Raw genomic sequence first — 16,132 nt, forward strand, 5'->3', positions numbered from 1 at the left:
AATTATTGGCCTGCGTCAAGCAAAGAAAACAACTAAGGAGATTGCTGAAACTACTAAAATTGGCTGAAGGACTGTCCAACGCATTATTAGGACCTGGAAGGATAGTGGTGAACCATCATCTTCCAGGAAGAAATGTGGTTGGAAATAAATCTTGAATGACCGTGATTGGAAAAACACTTGAACGTTTGGTGAAATCAAATGGTAAAAAACCAACTGTAGAACTCACGGCTATGTTTAATAGTGAAAGTAAGAGTATTTCCACACGCACAATATGAAGAGAACTCAAGGGATTTGGACTAAACAGCTGTGTAGCCTTAAGAAAATCCCTTATCAGTGAGGCTAATCCAACAAAAAGGCTTCAATTTGTCAGGGAACATAAAGATTGGACTCTGGAGCGATGGGAAAAGGTCATGATGAGTCCAGATTTACACTATTCCAGAGAGATGGACGCATCATGCCTAGTGCCTACCATACAAGCCTGTGGGGGCAGTGTTATGATCTGGGGTCGATTCAGTTGGTCAGGTCTAGGTTCACCAACATTATGTGCCCAAAGCATTTTTTTTGGGCCGGGCAGTGTATAATGAAGGTCATTTTTAATCATTTTAATCCGGGAATGTTCCACATCTTTTCTCAGTTAGGGGTGGGGGTATTTCCAGGGGTGAGACATATTGTACTCTTTCTGTATTCTTTATGCAGTCACAGCTCCAGGGACTGATTTGTGTACGTGCATCCGTGTGCTGGTGTGAAAAAGGTCAGCAGAGGGCATTCAGAGCTATGCCAGTGCATCAAGGGCAATTGCAGAGCTGATGTACCTTGAGTTAGTGCCAGATGACGTATGAACAGTGTTACTGACTGTCGTAATATCTTTTGCACAGGTACAGTTCTGTGAAGGGGCCGGTAAGATGACAACAAATACAGTTTTGTGCTTGTACACCTGATTTGTTTGAGTCTAAAATAATACTGTGGCTCGGATATGTGTATATTCTGTAAGGATCAGCAAACAGCATAACAAATTCAGAAGATTGAAAGTGGTAACTGCTATCACTGAGGGTCATTTCAAGTCTGATAAAATGTTTAGTCAATATTAATATTAATGCATCAATGGTGGTTTTTTTATTGGCCCATGAACATGTTTTGTGTCTGGACCAGGCGTGTCGCTCTGAGCCTGCAGCAGATTTACTGCCCTTCTCATCATCATATAATCAAAACAACATGAACAATGGAAACTGTGAGGAACAAAGCAACGGGTGATTGGACGTGTGTGTCATGATGTATAACTTATCTCGAGCAACTTTAAAGTCTTTGCAAAAATATTTTCATTCTTTACCGACATGAACAAACAGTCCCTGCCTGGACGTGTGTCTGCTTTGTTAAAGGTTAGCATGAAGGACAGATACACATTATCTGTAGTCGGTGAGCTAAAACTACCAGTTGGTCCCCGGTGTTCAGGATTGCAGACATGTAAAATGTGCAGTTTCACCTGATAGAAGACAGCAGAGTATCAGCACTGACTGTTCCAGTAAAGTGTTATGTGGACAGCACGTGCAGCTCAGTGGCGACAGGACACTCCCCGGCTCGTCTGGGATCTGGAGCTGGGAGACGATGGTGTCGTTTCTGTGGAGAATCAGAAACTGATGTCCGTGCGATTCTGCTTTCCTCACAATGAGCTCCATGTGTTTTGTGTTTGATGCTCAGCCTGTGTGAGAGCTGGAGGAGGAGCAGGCTGTCTGTGTGCAGCTTCTCTCTTTCTGCTCTGCTGTTTGTCTGTCGAATAACTGTAAAGTGTATTACCGTTAAATGATCTGTTTGGTTGAACCTGCAGGAACATCGTGAAGGGGTTTAATGTCATTTGTACCCTGTAAAGCTGTAAATGTGAGCCGTGTGTGTGTGTGTTTTTCATTCATTATTATGAATGTTTGTGAGCTGCACAATTTAATAAGTACTGTGGGAGAGAAGTGTTGACATCTGTTGACTGTGCCTCTGCAACAGCTGCCATGCTTGTAAATATTGTTCAGTGACTGATTTTAGTTATAATTGGATTCTTGCTCTGGTGAATCAGCTCCTGCAGCAGAGGCAACTGAAAAAGTATCTGACTTTAAAGTGATCCTAAATATCAGTGCACAAAAGAGACATTTGGCACAATGCTACTTCAGAAAAATGCTTAAAAATGGTCAAAGTTGCTGCACATATGTCCCCAACTCCTGAGGCACCGCTATGTTCATCTACTAGTCACTAACACTTTGTCTGCCGTTTGGTGAAAAAGCTGCTGCTGCCTCTGAAAACGACATCAATGAGAGCACTGAGATGTAACCAAAAAAGTCGTGGGCTGTGAAACCAAAACAATGTGCTGAAAGATGCTAAAACACTCCATGTTCCTGAGGAAAACGGCATAATGGGATAAGTGGTGGTCAACTGATCCTTTGCTAGTATAAATACTGCAGCTTTCAGGTTAGAATTACACTTTGGGTTTGGGTTTGACAAGGTGAGTCTCCAGGAATTAATGTCGGTAAGTGAGTTTGTGTTGCATGTGTGTGAGTGCAGTATCTAAACAGCAGTCAAGTAAAAGCCAAGCTGGTGTAAAACGTCTCCCAGCAGTGAACTCATTATGTCCCATTAAAACACCATCCAGCTCATTTACTCTGTGTTTTTATGGAAATTGAGCAGCGCAGAGCTGCTGAGTGCCTTCGACTTACCGCTCTGTCTCTGAAGGCTTTATTTTACTTCTGTTTATTTACGTGGCTGTGGGCTACTGCTTTTCGTCTGCTCGATCTGTCCCCATAAATGTTTCAAGATGCTCTAAAACCATATGATAAAACACTCATCGGGCATTTTTCACCGAGGCATAATCAGACACAGGATGCTCCACATAATGTTAGGAACACTGCCAATTAAGAAGAGGGTCAGAAAACTAGGATAAGGGTGTTCACTGCAAAGTCACAAAGTACAGCAGACAGAAAGTGTGTCACAGGATGTTTTTAAATGACTTTACAAGCACAATAAAGCCAACAAATAAACAAAACAAGATCATTTATTTGCAAAAATGCAGATCCCAGTTTGAAAATGTGTTATTAAAAACAACACAATGATGCGTTTCATAAAACCAATAACCTTTTCCATAACAGTTGTTAAAATGTCGGACTTTGAACACAGCTTACTATTATTTGAGTCATTCAGTATAAAAACTGCCTGGAGTAAAAGATGCCTGGTGCATGTGACATTGTATAATACAGCGTGTCTGTCCACTTGTATCCACACCCATCACCCTGAACCAGCTCTGTTGAGACAGCTGCTGTCTGCTGAACATGAGGCCAATGTGAAACACAGACAGATCAGCGCCACGCAGAGATGAAAGATGAAGCTGATAGAGTATTTTTATGACTTTCTCAGGAGACGCAGGTGGACTGTCAAGTGAGGTGGGCGAGCCTGGAACAATACTGAAATGCAGCATAGTCATCTGCAGCCCAGGATTTCTTCACTACAAGGTATTCATGTATTTTATTCTCCCATTTCAGTACTTTACTGTCAGTAGGTTCAACAACATTTGGAGTGATTGCTATTCAATTTGGTACAAATATTCATGGTCTCCTGACTTTTTATCTAGTGAGGTCAATGTTTTCATTTATCCAGTAAGTAGAATATTATCCCTGTAACTATGTTACTAAGTGAAAATAACTCATATTGACTTCTGGATTCTCACGGGACATGAACAGCAATCTCCTGGGTAAACGTCCTGTGTTTGTTTGAACCATCAATCACCTCCTCCTTATGCAGACTTTGATGCTCTTTATACCACCTCACCTGACTTCCTCTTTTGCTATTGTAATAATTACAGTGGCCACTAGAGGCTGCCAACTAACAATAAACTTAAATATGTCTCGTAACTAGAATGGCACTGAGTAGGCCCACTGCCAAGGCCCAGCATTCCTCTTTAATCAAGGCGAATCCAATATCAAATAAAACATATTTAAATCCCCCAGAGCCTGATTTTTTTCATCAAGAACCATGATGTATTCCCTAAGAAACTGTCCAAAAATGTTGAAGTACACCCTATCTCACAATGTTAAAGAAAGTGAGAAAAAACAATCCTGGATCTGTCCCTTTATACGGATCTGCACCAAAACTTAATGGGGTCAGTTTTGGGCTGAGGTCCATCCTCCATGCAAGTTTCATGGAAATCTGTTACGTAGTTTCTGTGTAATCCTGCTGACAAACCAACAATCGGATACAGGTGAAAACATAACCTCCTTGGCAGAGGTTATAAGCATATTATTATCTCTGCTACCTGACTTCGCACCTCACACCATCATTAAGATTAACTTTCACTTCGTCCAGTGAATAAATGTCCGAACAAATAGCTGTAAAACTATTCTCATCACCGTCAGTTGTACTTTGTGTTAAGCAGTAATCAGCAAACGGTAATATGCAGGCTAAGTTATGATGGTGAACATGGTAAACATTATATCTGCTTAGCATCAGCATGTATTGTCATTGTGAGCATGTTAGCATACTGATGTTGGCATTTAGCTGAGAATACCACTGTGTCAGCCTCACAGAGCCGTTAGCATGTCTGTAGACTCTTAGTTTCGTTTGAATCAGCGTCACAGCTCGAAGCGTAGCTCTCTGTGACACTGTGTGAAGCTGTGTGGGTGCAGACAGTTTACTGGAGAGTTTACTTTGTTGTATTTTTGCGTTTGGTTTGTTTAGGTTCACACTGCTCAAGTTCGAGGAGGTCTGACCTCCTGGAAGTCATTAGAGACCAACTGCTGCCTTCACTTACAAATTGCATCATGTTGAACTACATCTGTTCTGCAGCTGAGTTTTTTTTTCAAAATAATTTAACGCACCAATGCCTCTGATGTTTGTCTGTCACATGTGAAATAGAAAGTTCAGACATTTTTCTGGGTGTTTGTGAGTGTATACGTTCAACAACAAACACAGACAGAATAGATTCAGAGCCCTGAGTTGAATGTGAAAATGATTTCTGCACCTGCGTCCATTTCTACGCTTCTACACATGCTTACGTAGCAGTTACACTGAAGGACAAGTGTTCGGTTACTCTGATGTGCTTTTATAACAGCAGCCAATGGAAACCTACTGTACATAGAGTGATTCTCTTCTCAAGTTTTTTTCCGCTCTGCAGGACCTCTAGCAGACAAACCGCTGTTATTCAGAAACGCCCCATACATCAACACGTTGCTCAACGGGCCGTCGGCAGCAGCTCAGACACCCTGGTGGTTCAGAGAATAGACTGTTAGACACAATCTGCATTCCTGACCTTCTCCCTGAGCTCTTCCTCTCCTCCACTCCCTCTTTCTTATTTTTAATCCCCTTCTCGCTGCTTTCTTCGTCTCTTTTATTTTCTTTTGCTGCGCTCTTTCTCAGCCCCTTTCAGACGGAAAAAATCCTCCTCAGTCTGTATGTAAACTTTACACACACAATGCATTCACACATAACATATAATATGACGATCTGGTTCATTCAGTGAGGCTGAATGTTCGTGTCTGAAATACATGACACTGCTAACAAATTGTTGTTTAATGACATGACAGTAGGCGAGAGAAAGTTCCTGTTTCTACGATTTTTTTTTTTTTCAAAATGATACCAGAGATTAGATGCAACTCAAAGTAAGAAGAACACATGCAACAAATCTTACTGTTGCAAAAATAATTCAGTTTTATTAATAAACTTGCAATGCACAGTATGTTATATTCTGTGTCTCTATCAGGACAAACCAAAGATGTAAGTAGTGTGGGATCATGGGAGATGTCATCCTCACTGTTAAACACAATACCAGTGGTGATGAAAGTCTTTCTATGTGACTCAGGTAGAAACAGGGGACCAAATGAAACTGTTAACTTGAGTAAAATGAAGGATTTCTCTGGGCTTTAACGTTATTACGTTACGTTTGAGATAATTTAAGTACACATATAACAAAGCTCTTGTCGTTTTTAGAAACTTTGATGCAGAAATGTTACATATTATATCTTTAAAACATGCTCAGGTTTAGGGAAATATCTTGTTTTGCACCAAAATGAACTTTGTTAAGGTTATAGACGGGTATGTGTGGTTTTAATACATTAAAGCACATCTTCTGATATAGTAAGTCCAATCCAATGCAATCCAATACAATAAGTGTTTTATACACACAACTCACTGCACTGGACTGACTCTCTCTCTCTCTCTCTCTCTCTCTCTCTCTCTGATATTGTTATGAAACTGTGTCTGGAATATTAATTGATGTTTGCATTATCCCAAACACAACATTTTGGCAGACCCTGTGGTGTGTTCACTAAACTGCAAGTATGCACAGACGATGAAGTGTTGTGTGATGGTGAGCTTCAGTGTTGGAGCTGCAGCTCATAAACCTCCCTCACAGCAGGATATAAAGAGACATATTATAGAGGGAATTATGTTGAATATCAATAACTGATGACAAATGATAAAGATTTTCCTTGATTCCTTGTATATCAAACATGTATGTATGTTGTTAATCAAAAACATGAATGGAGTGCTTCATCATATCACCTGATCAGATATTTGTCTTTGCTGTAGATTCCAATAAAATGAACGACATCTTGTGTGATTCGCTGTTTGTGCCATTTACCTGAATAAAACAAACTATGACCAACTTTATCATTTGTTTTACAAGCCCAAAAAGCAAAATTTATAAAGGTTAATCTTCTGAAATAACAATACCCAAATATTGTTAGAACGAAAGGGAACTGTATATCAACAGCAATAAATGGTATCACTGTTGTTGATACAAAACGTCAATCTTCATTATGACCTTCAAAAAGATATACACAGTTTTCAGAGAGATCATCTTGTTTTCCACTCATCAGACTGAGACATCGGGCTGTTTGTGTTATCTCAACAGAGATACAATAAAAACATGAAGAAGATTTCAGTGAACAAACTCTACGTGTCTCGGTTTGTCTGCCGTGCTGTGGAGGAAGCCATAATATCTTCATAGGAAGTGAACTGGGTGGCAAGAGGAACGCTGTGAACCACAAAGATGTGCAAAGTTATCTGGCATCAGTAAGGGTAACAACTGCAATCACACTAAGCTTCCACAAGAAAGTGGTTATCAACTCATTAAGCCAACGTAGGTTTTCCACTTCTAGATATGAGCATGTCACAAACACCCACAAGTCTATCAGCATGGAAAGGTTGCAAAAGAAGAGCAATCTGTGAAGATGTTAAGCACGTAAGACGGGGTAAAGACACACAGTCGCATCTGATAAAAACAGGAAGGGTAGCCGACAAAAACTGCTGATGGTGTGAATATGTAAAATAATAGGCTAATAATATCACTGCGACGAAGTTGACATACAACCGGTGTTACTCTCATGTGAAAGAATCCGTCTTAAGTAGTGTCTGTAGTGGTCATCACCTCTACCTTTAATGTTTGACCAAAGGAATAAAGTCTCAAAAACCTGCTGAGAGTTAGTCGTTTCCTCCACCAGCTGTTTTTCAGGCTCTCTTATCACATGTCAATCTGTTGTGGTATCGCCTTAATGCTTACCAGTGTGTGTATGTGTGTAGTAATGAGATTTTTGTCCATTTTCAGCACGTCCTTTTATTGTTTCGTTCCCAGAATAAGAAAGTGTATGTTTGCGATAGCCTCAGGCCTGTACATTTTGGGGTTGAGACCTCAGACTGCTAGAATATTCCATCTGTGTTATTTGATTAAGTGTGTCTGAGAACAACTCGCTGTTTTCTGTTCTCATGACTCGTTTCCCCTCAGAAAAAAACACAGATCTGCAGCACTTTCCTGTCTGATTATTTTACAGTTCCTACTGAAGGCGAAACAGGAATGAAAAAATGTGAAAGCTTCATCATGACGGCAATAATTTAAAAGAAAAAAAGGTAAATGAATAAAAATGGATCATTTTAAAGTAGCAGCAGTGACATTTATTCCTCACATTTGTTGGATCAATACTTTGGAAACGATTGATGGATCTTTGGTTTCTGCTGCTTTGTCTCTCCATCAGTCTGCCCTCCTCCACTGAGCTGATTAATGCCAAATATATATTTACTCTGTGGGTCCCTGCAGAGAGAGGCTAACAGTATGACTGCATTAATCTCCTCTAATATGCAGCCTACTCCATCTTCCTGTTGTCTCAGTGAAGAAAATGCCAAACAGAGTAGACTGCTCTCTCCCTGTGAAAATCAATAAATTACAGCCCACATCTTGACTGATTTGCATCATAAATCCACTTTATTGTTGTGCCAAGCTTGAGCCCCCTTCAGTGTTTGGCACACATCTTGTTCTTTCTTCAAGTGCTTAGTTGCAACCACATGAGAACGCTGTATTGATTAAGGCCTTCATCGAGCACAACACTTTCTCTTTCATTGAGAAGTATTTGCTCGAACAGAAAAGAAACTTTTTGTCGTCCATACAGATGTTTTGATGCTTTGAAGCTAAAAACTACCCTCAAACGAGATGCTCAGTGTTATATCTGAGAGAGCATCGTGACTGGACGTAAGCCTAGAAAACAGCTCTAGATGATGTGTTTGTGTCCAGCAGTGTGGCTGTTTGGCATCTGTGGGGAATGTGGATAAACATTTGTTTGCAATAAATCTCCCATAGATGATCATTTGTATGAAAGCAGTGGACAGTGTGGAATGTGCTGCTGCTGCTGCTGCTGCTGCTGAGTCCACTGGTTGTGCTGTGAAAGCAGGTTGTTGTCGATGTGAGGTGACACAAAACCAAACCATAGTGACCTGAAGCAGGACGTTAAAACTCTACCTGCTTCTGTACTGATGAGCTCACCTGCCCTCTGAGGAGATACATGTTAGTACCTGGAGTCAGGAGTTGATCTGTAAATGGTGCCAATCCAGTCATTTTCAAAGAGAATAACTGAAGAGTCGGCCCTCACGTTCAGCCCTCCTCACGTTTAGACCCCATTTGTGTGCAGACCTGCAGGTCCACCTACTGTACCACCAACAGACCTCCTCACTAGAGGTTTCTCTAAAACTGGCTTCTTTCCATTTGTCCAATATGCCAGTTATTCAATGCAAATACAAAAAGCACTGCCAAAAGGAGTAGCCTCTGGGCATTCAGCAGTCCTCACCTGACATATACCTCTTTCTTTGGTGATTTGTTGAACGGCAAGCTTGCTGTCAGTGAACTGACTTCATCCCTACTTTGTTAGCCAATCATATATTATCACACCAGTCCTACCTCAAACGTGGACATGTCCAGATGTCCCATTGAGCTTTTTTACCAATAATTGTGTGTGGAAAGTGTAGAAACATAGTGAAGAAGAGGTGTAAATTTGACTGTCAAGATAAAGTTACATTTCCACTGCGCCTAGAAAAAATATTAAGTTGACTGATGAAAACTCACTGACAAGAAGAAATCTTCTCCTTTGTCATAAGAAGCCCGAGTGCTCCTTCCTCTTCGTCCTTGTCCTCTGTGTCACCCTCATCCTAAAGGTCGATGTTTATTGTGTTAAAGTTTAGGGTATCATGTGTCTCGCGCTCTTCCTTTGCACTGTATGGGAAATCCTTTTGTCCTTGTTATGTTCATGTTGTCTGTACGTCCTGTAAAGCTCACAGAAGCTACTGAGACAAATTCTTGTTTATTTCTTGCTATACAGTGACATGTGAGGCAATTCTGCCTCAAAATCCAGAAGGAAATGGAAAAGAGAAATGCAAAATATAAAGTAGAAGAGACAACACACAACATTTAATCAAAATGACACAAAACATAAATATAAACCAATACTTTTACTTTTTGTTTTTTCTTACTTACTGTAGAGCATTGCTGCCATGCCAGAAAAGGAAAAAACGATCATTACAAGGTAAAAATGTGAAAAGTTTATGGTTACAACAGGATGTTTTTAATGCTGTTGACAAGATATTTTCACATTATTACATCATACAACCTTATCATATTACAACAAGGAACTGATAAAAGAGGGAATGCTCAGCATCTTATAACAATACACAACTTCTTTTGTGTGGTAGCAGTATGTTTCTGCAGAACATACCGGCCTGCTCCCATGTGACACCTTGATTTTACTATTGCTCAAGCAGTCTTTACGTAAATTCAGGCTACCAAGAGCAAATTGTTTGTGTCCACTTGTATCGTTCAGATTTTTCTTTCTGATTAATCTCCACACACCAGAATCAGAGTCAGTCTACTGGACCTACAGTTGCTTTAACTGGTGCTTAATATGGCAACATAACTCATGAAAAGCACTCAAAACATGACAAAGAACTGAAGTTGTCTTTGTTTCCCGTAGGCTCTGTACTATCTCCGAGGATCAGTCACACTACAAACCTCCTGACCACCTTTGACGTTCATGTTTTGGTTTATTGTGAGGAGCTCCGGGGTCACCAGCTTCTCATCCTGACCTAAGAGGTGTTGACAGACAACAGGTCATTATCACCACAATACCAACGTGACCTGACCTTGGTCACTGCCTGCTGAATGCTGGATAAACACAGGAATCTTCCTCTTTGGCTCTGACCTCAGTCTCCCCATCTCCTGCTCCACACCTTTATTTATCAATCCAAACATAATCACTGTTTATGATGAAGTGCTGTAACTGACCGGTAACGTCACCTACTTCAAGATTTGTGCGCCTTCACTTGGTTGGAGTGAGGGAAAGATCATGATTCGGGTTAAATGATCACTCTCGCTCTGGGGTTGCCACTTACTGTAGTTTCCCATAATGCCTTTCAGCCATCCTCGAAAATGTTCCTGTATGTGCTGAACCAAACTGGTTTATGATGCACCCACCCAGATTACCCTGAATGAACTGGGTATTCGAACCAGCAACCTTTGGCCACAAACTGACCTCTGTCTGGCGTCACACACATATTGACTGTCAATAGATCACAGAACCAACTAACTTATCATCAGCTGTACCTGTTTCGACTTCAAGCTTTCAGCCAAAATATTTCCAATAATAGTTTTCCATTTTCAGATGGGTTAAGAGTTTAGCACAACAGGATTTATCGAATATTGAGGCATAAAAAATGAGGATGTCTTAGATTTAAGACCTTTTCAAGATCATTTTTAACCCAAAGACTTTTTCTTATGCAAGAAATGCTGGTAAGTATAAAAGTATAAATGTAGGATAGTTATTGGAGAGAGTGAGGTCAATCTACATTTGCCAACAAGTAAGTGCAAGTATAAAGTAAAGACAGTATTAGGGTCTGTGGCAGGTTTAAGGACTAAAAGATGGGGAAAATAAATAAGATAAAACATTTTGAGGCAATTAAGACCTAACAAATGATTTTTATGGCCTGTTACACCTCAAACTGAACCAGGATATTGTCTCTTGAGATCATGATCTCTTTTTTCTCCTTTTCCTGACAACTTTAAGGAAGTAAAGAGCCTCCACTGAGTACTACTTGGGTAAAAACTTTATTAACAAAACAGAAGGCAAAGCACAGCTCAAGCTCACTTCCACAGCACAGCATTACCCTTCTGTCCATCGCTAAAAGTGCCACAGGAATAATATAACATCCATCATCGTTACAGTTAAATATTAAAATAACACAGCCACTCGGATATACTGCATAATACATATATTTACTTTTTATAGACCTTTGCGACATTAACAGCATCTACAGGAGGAGGGCGGCCTCGGTCATGCTCATTCTCTTGCATTGTAGCGCCATCTAGTGCCTTCTCAGCACAGTTACAGTAGTAGTACAATCAGAAACACAGTAGGCGAAATGAGAGGCTCGGGACAAAACAGCCACTTTGTACCGTTTACAATCTCCAACAGCAGTCTGTAATACTTCAGAACAATCTGCACCTTAAGAGCTTTGAAATCAGGTTGAAGGATGGAGAAGTGTGAGATAACAAGGCAATGGGGTTATAGTCTTTTTAAAGGGGAATTCCACCCATTTTAGGAATTCTAATACAATCTTTCTTTGTATGTCAGTTAGTTCTTCCAAACATGGATCACTCTTTCCTTAAAGCTGGAGGCTAATGGACAGGAACACTGACTTTAAAAATACTGCCCCTTCACGAGTTTGTCTCATGTTTGAAGGGTTACTGTGTCTTTGAGATTTCAGGCTTCAGGAATGTTTCCAAGAATCTGATACACTCACCTGGGGTGCAGCGTTACATGACTTCTTAAAAGGGTCAAGTGTTATTGCATGTTTTTAACTCCCCGAATAATGTATACCATACAACAGCTCACAGTTTTGACAACCAAACTGCGATTATCAAGAAAGTTAAATGCATTTTTTTCTTCATTTTCAAGAATCCATTGTTTCTATGTACCTGGAAATCTATATAAGAAAATATTTTAGTTGAGTACTCATTTACAGTGAACATCCAATCTTCTTCTTGTGGGTGGGTGCTGATGCTGTTTTAGTGTAAACTGAATAGAAAACTGCATTCAGCTGAAGTCTTGTGACTGATTTTCGTACATTATGGAAATTAATTGACACCAATAGTTGCTTGGAAAGGAAGGGCAAGTTCTCTAATATTTAACCCTAAAATATAAATACAACCCTTACTGTAGCATGCACTCAAAACTGGTCAACAAAACTGTGAAGTTTACATGATTTGTAATTAAGGAACGAAAACCTGCAAACACGTTTTCCCTTTAAAATAGGTGGAATTCTCATTAAAGGGGGTTAAGATAAATATAGTTTAGGCACAGTTAGTACTAATGCTAAAATCACAGGTTTACTGTGTAGTCACCACTAGCAGTTTCCAGCTCGGTTGGTGTTGCAGTAGTAGATTTTTTTGGGAACAGTTAGGATTCACTTCCTGCATGACAACAAGTCATTTTCTCTACATTCTAGTACAAACAGCAGGACACTAAATAATATTCCATTTATTACAAGGATACTCAATCATCTGATCTGGTGTGACATCTGTGGGTCGGTCAAGTCGTGTTTACGTTTGTGTGTTTTTATTATTTCCAGTAGGCACAGTGGAGATACTGCCCCCTGGTGGCAGGAGGATAAAACAGTGTAAAGGTGAAGAGGGTCAGAGAGGATGCTGGTCCCCGACTGTGGGGATTAGAGATGTGGTTGGATAGTGTTGCCTAGGCGACCACCCACTGCAGGATGCTGGTGTCTTTCCCGCCGGTGGAGATCAGGTGACTGTTGTCGTGCAGGAAGGCAACGTTGGTCACGTGACTGCTGTGGCCACCGTACTCGTGGCTCGGAGCCTGGAAATGTGAGCAGACAGAGGGAGGAAGTCGAGTAAGAATTAGTCTGACGATGCATCGTGAAGTCAACAACAACAAGGTCAGCTGTTTCGCTGCTGAACTTAACAGCAAGTCAGTCAGACAGTCATGCCATATGTTGTGCTCAAACCCACAGTACTTTATTTTAAATTCTGGTGGAGCTCCAGAAAATTTCAGGTGTATAAAAAGACACAGAAGACATCTTGAGTATTTCCATTTGGTGAACTGCTGCAGCCTTGGCTTTAAATATTTAATTCAGTGGGACACAAGGTTATTATAGTGAACTAAAACTACACAAAAAACTACCACTATGTGTGAAAAAACATTTTCGTAACCAATAAAAAAATCAAAATAAAATTAATCAACAACTATTTTGATCATCGATTAATTGTTAAAAGTCACTTTTCAAGCAAAAATGTCAAACGTTTCCTGGTTGCAGCTTCTTAAATGTGATGATTTGCAGCTTGTCTTTGTGATTTATGACAGCAGGTGAAGAGTTTTTGGGTTTTGGACTGTCGGTTGAACAAAACAAGCAGTTTGAAGATGTCACTTTGGGCTCTGGGAAATTCTAATCAGCATTTTTCGCAGTTGTTTGACATTTTATGGATCAGCAGATTAACTGATAATAGAAATAATGGTTAGTTGTAGCCCCAGTTTATCAACTTGTTGTAACTATTTACAGCCTCTGAGTTTCTGTGCTAATGGCAACCAGCTTGTCTGAATGGACAATTAAGTTTACAGCTCCAGCTTAAAGGGCTTTGACTAAAAACGTGTTAAAAAAAAACCCCTGAAAACCCCCCCCCAACAATTAAACCTGTTTGTGAGAACAAAATAAACACCTGGGAGAAATTGTGCACATTATAGGTCTGGTAGTAATCCCACAGTGAAAGCCCTGTGGTTGAGTATTTTGTTCTTTCTGCTGAGCTTTCATGGTGTTTCACAGTGTTCATTAACACTTAATGACAAGGTTCGCAGAGAAAACAGTGTGGCTGCTCGACTCTGGAAGTGTAAAAGGTCAACGCCTCTGCAGCGCAGAGCAAATTTCAAAGACATCCAAACAGACAGTGATGCGCTGCGTGGTACTGCGAGTGAACACGACTGACCCTTGGTTGAGAGCAGGGGAAGGAGAACAAGTGCACTTTGCCAAAGTCATCGGCAGAGGCCAGCAGGGAGCCGTCATGTGACCTGCACACGGCGTTGATGTCTGTGCCGTCTGCTCCATCTGGCCAGATTCCTGAGAGAGAGAGAGGGTGAGAGAGAGAGAGAGAGAGAGAGAGAGAGAGAGAGAGAGGGTGAGAGAGGGTGAGAGAGAGAGAGAGAGAGAGAGAGAGAGGGTGAGAAGCAGTCATGTGCTGTTTCAGCCTGCATCAAAATGCTGTGCAGTGGTTTGATCAAAGGTCAATCTGGACATCTCTCCAGCAACTGAACTGATGAGTCAAATGTAAAAGAGAGGACAAAACTGTTTCCTAACGGCTGTGGGTGGATGCTCCATCCACAGAAATCTGGACTTTGCAGGTTGGTAAAGATAAAAAAAATATAGAGTTGCCTGGTGCAGCTTGAAGCTTATTCTGCTTTTACTGCCAACTCCTCTGAGCATCAGCCAACTGATCCTAAAATGCAAATTGTATAAAACTACATGAATTTGTTAATTCATCTATTTACGTTAGAGGCTGATTTTTTGGGGGGAATCCTGCGGGCTGGGAGTCAATGTCACGATACATCACATGACTGGGACAGGACAGAATACAAGTCAACAGGAATAGATGTGAATTCTCATAACAACAAAAGGTGAATTTTCATGTATAAATATGCATTTCTAATTTAAAAAAAATGCTAATTTCTTTACTAATAACACAATGCTAGTCATTCTGTTGCTTTTACTATTCTTTTTTATTCTCTACCCTCTGCTGTTGTGGTTGGCTGCTGGCTGCAGGATGGGATTTATTCTTCTGGGATTGGGACGGGACAGAAATATTTTTGTGGGGTGGGTTTGGACAGGAGTGATAATCCAATCCCATGTGACCTTCTGGTTGACACTACAGGTGGAGTCTGTTTGTTGATCTCAGGCGGGCTCACAGGCTTCATATTATTAAATCACAGAAGGAAAAAAAAAGTGAGTTTTCTCAACCTACCAAAGGTGTTGAAGCCCAGAGTGCAGGTGGAAGTGGCCCACTCCAGGTTGCGCACCACGTCCATGTTGGTCACGTGTTTACCACTGGATGCCTCCCCTGAAAAAAACAACAAAAACAGTTTGTCATGCTCTGTGCAGCAAGTCAAAATGTCACTTCCATTTTTTGTCTTGAAGCATGAGTTACTTGAGTGCACGTATTTGAGCAGAAAGTGTTTATTGTCAATGAAATGAAAGAGTAAACTTTAAGTGTATGTGAAGAGAGACAAGAGGGAGGACCTACAGAAGAGGATCTCGTAGTCTCCTGAGTTGGTGACGAGGTACTGGCTGTCTCTCGACCAGTCCAGATGGGTGACGAAGCTGGAGTGGCCCTGTGGACAAGGAGTTTATGTTGATTGATCACAGGGATGTGAGGGTTTCATTCCAAACACATGTTGGAGAAAATGTGGGTTTAATTTCTCAGTCAGTATGTTTTAGTTTTGTTCAAACTGAAAGTGTTCTTGTTAATCATATAATTATGGAGGGAAACTTTTATTTCAGTACTTCAAGTAAAAGTGGCAGTTAAAAAAATATACAATAACAATGAAGTTAAAAAATAAATAAATAAATAAATAATAGTTTTTATAGCTTTCAGACAACAGAGATATGAATTTCAAAAAGAAAAGTATACTCACAGTGCATTTCCCCACACGGCTGTACTTTCGGCCATTCTCCGTCACAGCATAGATGTAAACATAGTTGTCATGGGAAGCAACAGCCAGGAAGTTACCGTCTAAAAGCAAAAGAGTCCAGAGTTAACACAGCACTGTGACGTGAACATTTCTACCAGCTG

At 40.5% G+C, this 16,132-nt stretch overlaps 1 protein-coding gene across 3 annotated transcripts in view; it reads right to left on the reverse strand.

Annotated features, from left to right (window-relative positions):
- Nucleotides 1-11,364: 11,364 nt before the first annotated feature.
- The window catches only part of eml2 (EMAP like 2), a 30,846-nt gene continuing 26,078 nt past the window's right edge, over nt 11,365-16,132 (reverse strand). For all 3 annotated transcript variants that reach the window (XM_084350665.1, XM_084350666.1, XM_084350667.1), the window contains 5 exons: nt 15,975-16,072; nt 15,584-15,671; nt 15,305-15,400; nt 14,276-14,406; nt 11,365-13,154 (listed from right to left, as the gene is read on the reverse strand). In XM_084350665.1, the coding sequence (XP_084206791.1) occupies nt 13,029-13,154; nt 14,276-14,406; nt 15,305-15,400; nt 15,584-15,671; nt 15,975-16,072 (539 nt within the window). In that variant the 3' untranslated portion in view covers nt 11,365-13,028. The remainder of the gene's footprint in view (nt 13,155-14,275; nt 14,407-15,304; nt 15,401-15,583; nt 15,672-15,974; nt 16,073-16,132) is intronic.

This window comes from Pagrus pagrus, assembly GCF_965226575.1.
Source record: "Pagrus pagrus genome assembly, chromosome: 4".
Taxonomy (NCBI): domain Eukaryota; kingdom Metazoa; phylum Chordata; class Actinopteri; order Spariformes; family Sparidae; genus Pagrus; species Pagrus pagrus.